Source organism: Phragmites australis, chromosome 7 (assembly GCF_958298935.1).
Source record: "Phragmites australis chromosome 7, lpPhrAust1.1, whole genome shotgun sequence".
NCBI lineage: Eukaryota > Viridiplantae > Streptophyta > Magnoliopsida > Poales > Poaceae > Phragmites > Phragmites australis.
In genome coordinates, this window is record NC_084927.1 from 20,737,463 (window position 1) to 20,749,499 (window position 12,037).

The following is a 12,037-nucleotide window of genomic DNA, read 5'->3' on the forward strand; positions in this document are numbered from 1 at the left end:
ACTCTAGGCATATCAGATGGAATCCATGAAAAGATGTCCGCGTTCGTCCGAAGGAAGGTGATGAGCGTGAGTCCCTATTTGGGGTCCAGTACGGCCCCTATCTTGACTGACTTGGTCGGGTTGGTGTCATCCAGGCTCATTGCCTTGAGTCGATCGTCTAGGCTGGTGATGACATGGACCTTTACCGGTCGCCCGCTGGGTTCAGCGGTCATGGGTTGCAATCCGGCGGTCAGCTCGACCATATCGAGACTCCTCTTGTCGCAGTGCAGGGCCATTTTAGCGTTGCCAACAATGGTGATGGCCCCTGTTGACCAAAGGATTTTGATCGTTTGGAATGCATACTGGGCAATGGCCATGAAATAGGCCATCGCTGGTCGTCCGAGGATCGCGTTATACGCGGTTCCGAAGTTGGCCACATTGAACAGGACCCTACGGGTGCATGAACGGTGTTTCAAGAATCGATGTGCATGCATACAATGAACTCAGGGCACAGAGAGTTATACAGGTTCATGCCTTCCGAAGGATAATCTTACATCATGTGTGTTGTATTATGGAGGATCTCAATTGGTTACAAAGGTAGTTCTAGCTGGCTGCCAAACTTGATCTTCCCTCTTTTACAAACGGGGTCCTCATCCCTTTATATAGTAGGGAGGAAAAGAACTTATGTGTGGATCCAAACAGAAGACCCTGCTCATCCTAATATCTACCCTACGGAGGACCATCACCGAACATTTGCTTGATCGGCCTGCTGACAACGTCCCGTCTGTCGTGCGGCGCCGCGTCGACCTGTAAAAGTCCCACTCCGTAATATTTAATGCTACGAGATGGGATAATGCCCCTCTGCACCGTCCATGATTTTGTCCACTGGAGTTGGTGCGTGGGGAAGAAAAATACTTAAGTGGATGTCAATACATACGATTGGACAGGTTGTGTCAGTTCTGGCCCTGCGACTAGTGAGGCTGATTGCAGGTTTATGTGATGGTGTAGGGAGACTGGTCGCGTATGCCTCGTACTGGTCGTGGGAACCACACCCTGGTCGCGCGACCGACCAGATTTAGAAAATATACGTCTTTGGCCGTTATATCCCTCACGGGGATCGTTTGCCAGAGCACCCCTTTACTTAATATATCAATATGCTGCTTTTTCGCGTTGTTGATGTCGTCGGCAATGATTGACTCTGTTTCTAGGCCATCGACTTTGGTTTCCATGACGGTTGGCGCTAGTCTTCTTCCTCTAACGATTTCAGCGAGTCGACGGTCGATACTAGCTCAAGGTGTTACATGCGTTTCGACTATAGGTATGTGGCGTTGGATCTTGCGCCGTATTCGAGATTTGGAATCCCTCGCCATCTTGGTAGGTGGATCTCATTCCAGCCTCAGCGTGTGTTTACGGTTGAGGGCACCAAAGATGTTAAAGATGAAGAAGACCCGATTATGCTTATGCGTAATTTCTGTGTTTCCTAGGGTTTTCTGTGTAGTATTTGTAACCGCGGAAGCTCTGTTTATTGTTTGTGCTGTATTTTCATGCTTTCCCAGGGTGCTAAGTGCAAAACAGGGTGTAAGCACTGTGCTTCCTTCACTATGTAGTTATATAAACGGGCTTCCAGCCCTTCCGGAAAAAAATGTTTAAACGACAACAACAGCAGCAGCCGTACCGCGGCATGGTATTCTGCGAACTGCACGCGCCTACGCAGGCACGATGCGGTGCGGTGGGAGGGACCGCGAGTCCGCGACGCAGTCAGGAAATCGAGGGCACGCAGCAGGATGGGCCATCGACCAGCGCCGCGGGGTCCTACAGGGTACAGGCGATAGCTTGGGCCCCGGCCGGAGCAGTGCCGGTGCCTGTTCCTGTGCGCGCGCGGGCGATCGAGTGCTTGCTGCTCTGCTCACGATGTGCATGTGTAGTAGGTTCTGGTCCACCCACCGCCCGCTGCCGCCGACTGTAGCGTTGCCATCGCATCCGCTCTCCGGCTAGCTGTTCGCTTGTTCCCACGCCGCGGTCCACGTCACAATCCACAAGGCTAGCTCCTACGTGCGCTGTGCGCACCCCGAAACGAAGCAGGGGCCATCAATAGGGCGTGTCAAGGCACTGTACGCAAACAGCTAACCTAGCATACACCTTTCCGATAGCTCTAGGCGCTTGTGCCCGTTGGATCGGCGCGCCTTGCATAGTTGCATGTTTGTACGCATGTGACCCTCGGCGGACTGTGCACGGGATGGGAGGTCCGCAAGGCCGCAGCGATGGGGCTCGCACTGTTCTCACTACCCTAGAACCGTACACGCACCAGAGCTGCGTGTCGCGCGGTGCATGCATGATGCATGGGCGCGTCCGTCGGCTCGCTGCATCATGGCGCGCGGCCTCTGTTTCGTAGGGGACGGCCCCGATGTCGGAACACTGGCGCTATGCATGCATGCACGATCGATGAACAAGAATATGCTACTGCATCTGTGTGCAATCTAGCACTGTACCACGAATCCGTCGTCGTGTGTATTGATTGGGTAGTACATGGACCGACGGGTGACGGCGGCAATCTAGCTGTTGCCGCAGTACCACATACAGTGCTCTTATTAATAAGAGAATAAGTGGATAAGTATCTGGTTAATACGTGTGATGAGTTATCGATAGTATTTGAGTTGAGTTGGATTTATTTAGCATGTATTTGTTGATGTTGGTATTTATTTATGATTAATTTAAATTGAAAGAGAATGGAATTGGAACGATTTTTTCTGAGTGCAGGTGATTTGTTCCTATGAGATCATTCAGTGCATTTTACCGGATGATCTAGTATGGTGCTAATACTAATGTTGGAGTTTTTCAGTTTAGCGGTAAAATTTGAAATTAGCACCGAATGGTCTGATGTTGGCTACTTGTGTGCATTGGACTATTTCTAGCAGAGAATGATGCAAACTGAGTTCTGATGAGTGGTACTCACCGGACTGTTTGGTGATGAATTGTGTGGGCACCAGAGTGTATACCAAACCATTTCTTATAAAGAAATTAGAACATTATGTTCTGATAGAAATGAAGCCACCGGATGTTTCGGTGACTAGAATGTGAATATCGAAACAACGCACTGACATTTTTCTTACAAAGGTGAGATTTTTAGTGCATAAAGAAGTTGGACTCGCCGGATAGTCTGGTGTACAGAGGCAGAATATATTGGAACATCTGATGCTCACATTTTCTACATGATGTGCTTTTGTTTGATGATTTTTGTTTTGAGCTAACCTGTAGATGGTTTGGAGTGGAAGAAATATGTTTGCTTGTTTCATAGTGTGCAGATAATATATGCAACTTAGTGATCGATGGTGAAATGATCGAAGCCAAGCGGGAGGCTTTGTGCCAGACGATCAAGGAGGCTGAAAGAAGTCAAGAGTGATTCTAGTGGTACGCGTGGAGGTCAAACAAAACATAGATGGAGAAGGATGAAGACGGCGTGTTAATAAAGTCAAGCGAAAGGGATGCCAGTGTAAGTGACAATGTGGTCAATGAGGGATCGGGAGCGGGAGAGGCTTGTCGGCAGTCAAGATTGCAAGACGGAGTACACATATCGACATTGGAGCGTTTGCTTAAGGAAAAACAAGTGGCAGCTAGCCATGTTTTGAGAAACGTGCTAGGGTTTCACGGTTTGGTTACAAAACCGTGAGAGGACTAGAGTGTCATGTGATATTGCGAAGCTTGCATCGATGTAAAGCTAAGTCGTGAAGAAGTTATGACCGTTCAATAGAAGTAGCGAAATCTGGATCAAATACCATAGTGGTAGGTAGGAGTGCATTATCGATGAAGGGTATTTCAGGAACAAAAAAATTTAAAGGCTAAAAAAGCTTCCAAATGCTATAAATAGAGAGGTAGAACTGTAGTAGAGTGTAAGAGCTAGCCATTAAGAGTCTTATGATAGGTTTAGAGAAGAGTAGAGAATAAGTTTAGTCTAGATAGTAGGCTAGAGCTTCAGTTAGAAAACAACTTTGTAATATATAAAAAATAGAGCTAATATATGTGTTTAATGAAGTTTATTTTGTCGCATAGTTTATGTTTATTTTTTTCTTTTGGTTTCGTTGTCTTGGATGTAAGTTTTTTAATTTTCTTGTTAATTTTTATTTTAGCTTTGAGTTGTGATTTTTCTATCTTACAAAATTATTCTTCTTGTTGCTAGAAACATAAACGTTCATATACTTATAAATCTAAAAAGATCCTGAATCCTCTTACTTCTAAACCATCAATTTGAAGAGTTATTTCTTTCGATGTTTATCTTTGTTCTAAATTCAAGTTTCAAGTTTTATGCTCAAAGATATATAAAATAATCTTAAATAGAGTCTACGATTCATATTTTATTCATAGAGTCACGTTACCTTAGAACTTTTCTTCTCGTTTTATCCCTCTAAAATTCATACTTCTATTTATACATTTTTAGAGCGTTAAATTAATTAGAAGTAGATTATTTATTTTGTAAAAAATTTATAATATATATATTCAGCGTAGTCGTCTATGTCGGTTTTACCATTGGTACCGTGATCGCGCTGCTATGGGCGAGATCGCGACCGGCCGGGGACAGGGCGCTAGCGCATGACATGGACGGTCGTGGCAATTGCGTCGAGCGGTGCTGAAACTGCTGCTGATGGGGCAGGGAAATGGACGTATGTGCGTGCCTCATCAACTCGCAAACTGTGCAATACAATGGCTGTAGGTAGGGACGAAAACATAAGGAATATCGGAAAAACCTTATAACCATTTTCATTTTTATATATTTTTAAAATAAAATTAAATGAAAAAGTTAAAATATATATGAACTCGGGAATATTGAGATATAAAAACAAACCAATACAAACAAAAACACGTCAATATCAGTCAAAAACCGATAATTCAAATTGAGAATACTAACACTTAAAACCATAACTTCAAAAAGTTTTTGGATGTACCGATAGCTACATAAAACTAGTTCTTGGCCTTTCCAAGTTTGAAGACCTTTTCAACAGGTTGTATGTGTATGCTTGAACATCATCAAAAGCCACATCAGTCTAGATGGTTTTCTCATTCCTCTAAAAAAAATTCTAGGAAATCAAATGCTCAATTAGCATCTTTACAGACGCGTCCTCATACAGGCGACCCTACTAGCTACAGTCAGAGGGAGATGCATATCAGGGAGGGGCTAATCGACTCCAGCCAATTTCCTTATGAGGTGATCTTGTTTAGGAACAACTTCATAAGCACTTCGTCCCTCAGTAACGACACTCCAGACTGAAATGCTTGCTTCAGGACCTTCAGCCACTCATCCATGAGGCCATGAGGAATCCCTTTATTTTCTGTATAGTGGTATACTCCTGCTCCACGATCAACTCTAGCTCCTCAAAGTGTTTGATTTTGTACTGTATCTTTCTTAGCGACAAAACATAGATAGACAACAAACTGTAGTCAGTGACTGAGCAATGACCATAATTCTGAGAGAAATTTCTGGAAAAGATATGTAAAGTTTGCTACACTCCAAACTAAAGGGAAGACAAAGAAAGTACTACTCTGTCAACAAGAGAGTCCCATAAGTTATTTCCAATACACTGAATCAATTAGGACCAACCCAAACTCAAAAAAAAAAAAAGAGCCAACCACAACGGGTACTACGCAATGGTACTGATTTTACTTCAGTTTACTGAATCATTTCATCAGTATAAACAACAGCATAGGTATCTAAACAGATACCCACCGCTACCATTGCAGATTTAGAAAATAAAAATATCATCTTTCTAGCAAAATAGTGGATAATCAATATAAACAGCATAGCCATCAAATCGGATAGGTCCTACATACATGAATTCAAAACTTTTGTTCGAATTCTGTACTGAGCGGTAGGAAGTACGAACAGTGTAAAGTTGGCACAACACAACACTCATGCAAGTGTATACATACAACATGCCACATCTGAATTCCATAATCTTCCTATAGCGAAAATTGAGATATGCCAAAGCATGAGCATATGGATTCTAGAACCATAACATTACATTTTCATCAGTACGTGCTAATTCATCTCATCCCATTAATCTAAAAGAGCACGCCCAATCCTCAGTTGCAAACACAAAAGCATCAACATGGCACGGTGCAAATTATTTGACTTGTGTTGGCGGTGAGGAAGGCAGGGGCGGTGGAGCACGACGGTTAGGCGCTCTACGGCGGCCAGCGGTGGCGGCGTGTAGGGTGGGGGCAGCGAGAACAGCTAGGGTTGGAATGGGTATTCGGGGTGGCTGATCAGGAATGGAGACTTGGTTCATCATTGGGCTACTGGGCTGTTTTGGGTGTCCTGTAGGTTCAAATAAAAATACAGAAATCTTGTGGGAATTTTATGAAGAAAATGAGATTTCGAAAATACGATCTAGAAAATTGCTAAACCGTCTTTGACACAATTTTCACATTAATTTTTTTTTATTTTCGTCCCGTTGCTATTTAAATCTCGAAAATACGAAAACTGATGTAAACATCAATTATTCGGACGTGCAACATTACTCTCCAAGATATGAAGGACTAATTACAAAAGCACGTGCGTGACAATTAAATCATCATGTAAACTCGTTTTTCGCTATTCATGCTTTCAGGATAAGTTACTACTAAATTATTATGATGTTTTGTTGCTTAGAAATACGGGAGAAAAGCATGAGAAGCTCACATAAACGTTATCTTTCGAAGTTCAAATCTATTCGGACTTAAAATCGAGCTCTTGTCGGACTCCAAATTTAGTTCATAGTTTTAAGACAACACGTTAATAAAACAGACATAACTTTCACATACGCAGTCCAATCAAAGTGTTTTTTGACTTACTGAAAAGCTTATAATAAGCCATTTTCAATTGATCTAGTGTTATCTTTAGATTTCTTATAGATTAATCAGAGTCTATGAAAGTAAGATATTGTGTTACCGTTGTGGTTCTTATCGAGTCTTATAAGCTTATCGGGATCGGAATCCATGTTATGTATGCCTCTTCCAACGATGACACAGCTCTAGATCGACCTCCTCACGTCCCTCTATATATATACAGTAGCTATCATAGTTTAGGTTTGAGTTTTATTTATATTATTCTGTTTTAGATAGTTCTTTGCTTTATTCTGTTTGTGGAATTCTAACTCATGTTTTTTTATTAATAATTAGCAATATTTAAATTACATGTACCTTGTTCTTGCTTGTAGAAAAAAACTACTTGGCGAGATAAACTACGTTTTGTCACTGTTGATAACCACGGAGTAGTGATTATAAGAGTACTCGATCTATTCTAATAAAAATCTTTAAATCATCCACATCAAAACTCTCTCAGATCCATTTATCATATTAACTTTTGTGAGATCAGACTATATAAAACGCTTAGAGAAAAATAACGGGACGGAATTTCTGCCGTCCGTTTTTATACCTACGGTAGGAGCAGTTTTTACCCATGCACCTACCAAAATAATTACATATGCACGCTTCCTGTTTGCCACTGGTCCTGAGTGCTAAGCCATGATGGGCCGCTGCGCGGTGGTGTAGGGCCGGTCAGTGCGGGGGTCGATGCAGCGGCCGGCGGTAGGCTGGTTGCACTTACTGCCTGGTAGTCACTTGTCACTTGTCACGCTCGTCCCGTTGCGGATGTTAATGCGTGCGTGATATGGAGAGAGATCACATGCAAATCCACACGTCCGGTTACACATGTGCACGGCTCGCGCAGCGGGCGCAGCGATTGGTTGGACCGCGGGGTCTCAGACCGTCAGACGTACGCGCGCGACCTGCTTTCCAGTAGATGCCGCGGTGGTGGTGGTGGATGGTCCAGCCGGCCCCGTCTCCTGGGGTCAGTCAGGCTGACGCGAGGACCGCGCGGCCGTGCCAAATCGAACGGGCGGGCCGGCCGGCCGGTGCGGGGAGAGAACAAACGGATTGACGCACACGGGATTGCAGTAATAAATGGCGCCACTGCACTCTTCGTGCTTTGTGCGTGCAGTACATGTTTGGTCACGCGCGATGGCGAGAATTAAAGTGGCGGTGGTTGCTACGTAACTGTAAAGCTTCTGACACGATTTCACGCATCGAACCGCTGATGGGAAGCTGGGACAAATTTAATTTACTCCTCGCCGTGCCAGTAGTAACCGGCTCGATTTATAAACACTACTGGTACGGCGAGAGTAAATTTATAGTAGGTGGCAACGTAGATATGGTCGTAACTATTTCTCGTGAGTAAACCTGCGAGATGCGCAGATATAGAGCGCAGCAGAGTAGACGAAAGTAGATCCGGGTCTGCAGGGCATCATGGTCACGCACTTGGCGTTTCGGGAAGGGTATTCAAACCCGTCTCCCCAAGCACGGATGGTGCACCCCATTCAACGGCACTCCTGGAAGGTAGGTCGTGCGGGTGCACGGCGCCTGCAGTAGCTAGGGCACGTTAATTCTCGCACCTCCGTCCGTGCCTTGTGCCGTTCAACACCTAATTTTTTATTTTTATTGGGCATGTTGGAGTGCTTGTTGTCAAATTAACAGGTCATAACATTAATTTAATTCTTAGGGACACAAAAATATTATAATAGATTTACTAACTGTCTAAATATATAAGCAGCCTAATTATATACTTAGATAGATAAATAAAACAAATAACACATATATCATTATTGCAAATAGATAAATTTACAGCGGATCCTGCTAGGTGTAAGAAAAACGTACGAAGAAGTCGATATAGATATCGCAGAAGTGATTGAGCTGGTGCTCTTCATAGAAACCTGATCGGCAGTCCCTCATGTAGGCCTTAGGTCACCAGCGTCGGTTCGGAGACACCGCTCACCTCGATCTGTTGCACTTCAGAGAGAGTGGCGGCAGAACTTGAAAGCGACGAGCGCAATGGAATCTGAAGAACGTAGTTCTGGTGTTATCGATCTCTCATCGTTCATAGGACGTCTCCTGTTATACATAGGAGATATCGCGTGCTTATCCCACTCCGGAGTCTCACATGGCAGCCTAAATATCGATGATGTGATGTTATCACATGCGTGACAAAAAAGAAGTGGTCTAATATAACACACAACTCATCATGATGTGATCGCAAATCGTCACTAGTCACACGTTAATTATGTGAAAAAGACGGAACGAGCACATATATTACCATAGTATAAACCTTATCTCCCTCCACCCATATGCCTTAAGTACAAGTTTCACACGGGGCTGCTATTTAAATTAGACTATCTTATTCTGACCAGATAATATAAGATTAAATTCCTCATACCTCTTCCACACTATTTTAACTTTTCTAAACGAGTTCAGGCCAAAGCAAAGATCCACTTGGGCTGAGCCACAAATTTCAACGAAAGGAAGCAATCTATCTTTGGTTTGCAGCGTAATTTCCTCCTGGTTGGCTTGCAGCGTAATTTCCCCGCAAAAAAGTGACAAAGCCGAAATCATCCAACACATTTAAGTGATAATGATGATGAAAGAGAGAGAGAAGAGACGAGGAACGTCAACCTCCGAGAGGCGAGCAGAGCAGGCCACCTTTCCATTCTACCCCCACGCGGACCACCACCACCCGGCCTCCCCACTCCACTCCAAATCTCACGTCACACGCCCCTCGACGAATCAGTCGCCGGGCAACAAAATCGAAGAAAAAACCCATCGCGAAAAAGAAGCGTGGAGCAGACAAAGGCGAGGGCGAGATAAAGTATTCCAGCGTAAACGATAGCCATTATTAAAGGCGAGGAGAAAGAGAGTGGCATCCAATCCATTCCAACCCATTCGTCTGCTTGCCTCCTCCCTCTCGTTCAAATAAACAAAAAACGGCAGCTTTTGTCCCCTTGCAGGCACCCCCACACACCCAGCGTGTCTTCCCCCGCACCTCCCGCGCCAAGCTCCCGTATAAATAATCTCGCCTATCCACTCCGTCTCCCCACCAGTTCCATTTCGACTCCCCACGCCACGCTACGCCTCCCTCCCTATCCTCCTCCTCTCGCCAGCGCAAGGCGGGTTGCGATGGCCGTGCAGGCGCAGTGCCTCTCCCACGCCTTCCTTCCCCACGACCTCGGTGATGCCTTCAGGGAGCTGGAGGGCGCGGCAGCTGGCGGCGGCGGCGGCGGCTCCATATTCTTGGACGAGCTCGGTCTCGGCGGGTGCGCGCCAGCTGCGGCGGGGATCGGGGACGCCGTGTTTGGTGATGCCACGTGCAGCGAGCTCACCTGCAACGGTGACATCGGCGGCGGAGGGTACGGGTTTCTGCCGAGGAAGCGATCGCGCATGGACACCGAGTTCTTGGAGGGGGGCCTGCAGGGTCTGGCGGCTCTGCCCCAGACGGCGCCGCAAGGTCAGCTGTTCACCGGTGACATGCAGAGCAGGGCGGTCGGGTGCCGCGTGGCGTCCACAAGCGGCCGTGCGATCGTCAATGGCGCGTCCCTCTCGCATGGGGTTCTGTCGCAGCTCTACCACCAGGGTGTGGAGATCGACGCGCTTGTACGGCTCGAGGTACGGTCTCGTTCTTGGGTTCCTATGTTGATAATTTCTATACTGGAATCGAGTTCTTGGATGCGTGGAAATGGTGCCTGATTCTTTCTGGAATGAATGTGCTGCAGACTGAGAGGATGCGCGCGGGTCTCTTGGAGGCGTGCCGGCGCCACGCGAGTGCGATGGTGGTCGCTATAGAGCGCGCCGCGGCTGGGCGGCTGCGTGCAGCGGAGGCGGAACTTGAGCGCTCACGCTACCGCAACGCGGAGCTCGAGGAGAGGCTCCGGCAACTGAGCGCCGAAGGGCAGGCGTGGCTGTGCGTTGCCAAGAGACACGAGGCCGTTGCCGCAGGCCTCCGCGCCACGCTCGACCAGCTCCTGCAGCAGCCCACCGCCTGCGCCCTCGCCAACGCCGACGCCAATGCGGAGGACGCGCAGTCCTGCTGCTTCGAGACCGGCCCAGCGGGCGTCGCCGACGACGCGGATTTCAGTAGGGCGTCCCGGTGCTGCAAGTCCTGCGGCGGCGGCGAGGCATGCGTACTGCTACTCCCATGCCGCCACCTGTGCCTGTGCCGCTCGTGCGAGGCCGCCACGGACGCGTGCCCCGTCTGCGCGGCCACCAAGAACGCCTCGCTCCATGTCGTGTCCTGAGCGAACCACGGTGGCAAGCGCGGCCCGAGCTGTTCCCCGCCGCAGCCGAGCACGGCGTCCTCCGTTCCCTCCGTCGAGTGGTTGTGCCTGCGGCGCGGGCCCGGCACGTGAGTCACGTGAGCCCGGGCAGGCAGGAAGCTTTTGTTGCTGTCGTTAGAACAATAGAAATTGCTCAGAGTCGCACCTTAGTCTAATTTGGTATTGTTACTGCTAATGTGCTCTGTAACTTTGGTTACTTCCATACGCTTATTTTGGGGTCCCATATGTCTCCATTTTGCTTTGTGTAAAAATTCATTCTGCATCGGAGGAAATACACCAAGTTTCTCTTTAGAAAGCACACTCCTGTGTCGTATCACCTTGCCAGTGCAGGGTATTTTCCTGTTGTTGCTAGCTGCCTCCCTCTGGTTCGTCGCATGTGAAAAGATGCTAAGAATACTACTGCTCCACGAAATTTGTTGTGTGGTAAGAAAAAGAGGTACCGGTGCAGGCAGCGGTGACATGTTGCGAGCTTGACTAGTCCTACGCCGTGCGGACGCACCGAAAAGGAAAGCAGTAGGGCCGGTGGGCGCTGCGCTCGGATCAGCTGTCCTCCCTCTGTCCCTGCTGCGTCTGGCCACTGTTACCGCCAGTACAGATCCTTGTCTGTACAAATTTGACATGTCCTGTGCCCCATGCCATCAACCCAAGCTCTCGACGTGTCGATCACGCAGGCAACGCAGTAAATAACTGGCGTAAAAAGAGCGTCGGTTTTTACTGCGGAGGCGAATTGCTCAATGCGTTGTGCATGGCCGTTCAGGAGCCAGGTCACTCGGCTACTCGAGGAGCGAAGCCGCTGAGACACAATGGTGCGTGCTTGCCGTGGAGGGATGGCATTTCCGTGCGATTCCTTGGCCGAATTTACGAGCAGGTCAGGGTTATCAGCTATCACCTCGGGGAGATCGGAAAGTCGTGACCCGGAGATACACGTG

General features: G+C 47.3%; 1 protein-coding gene across 1 annotated transcript; it reads left to right on the plus strand.

Moving 5' to 3' along the window:
- The first annotated feature begins 9,771 nt into the window (after positions 1-9,771).
- On the plus strand, positions 9,772-11,406 carry LOC133924141 (probable BOI-related E3 ubiquitin-protein ligase 2). Its single transcript, XM_062369545.1, has 2 exons — positions 9,772-10,440; positions 10,548-11,406. Exons 1-2 carry the CDS (start codon positions 9,955-9,957, stop codon positions 11,067-11,069), a joined length of 1,008 nt encoding a protein of 335 aa, XP_062225529.1. The 5' UTR covers positions 9,772-9,954; the 3' UTR covers positions 11,070-11,406.
- The last annotated feature ends 631 nt before the right edge of the window (positions 11,407-12,037 follow it).

Excerpts from the sequence above, each read along its gene's own strand:
- LOC133924141 (XM_062369545.1), top strand. The coding sequence starts at position 9,955 with ATGGCCGTGCAGGCGCAGTGCCTCTCCCACGCCTTCCTTCCCCACGAC. Across the intron at positions 10,441-10,547 it reads ACGCGCTTGTACGGCTCGAG|ACTGAGAGGATGCGCGCGGG; the intron begins GTACGGTCTCGT and ends AATGTGCTGCAG.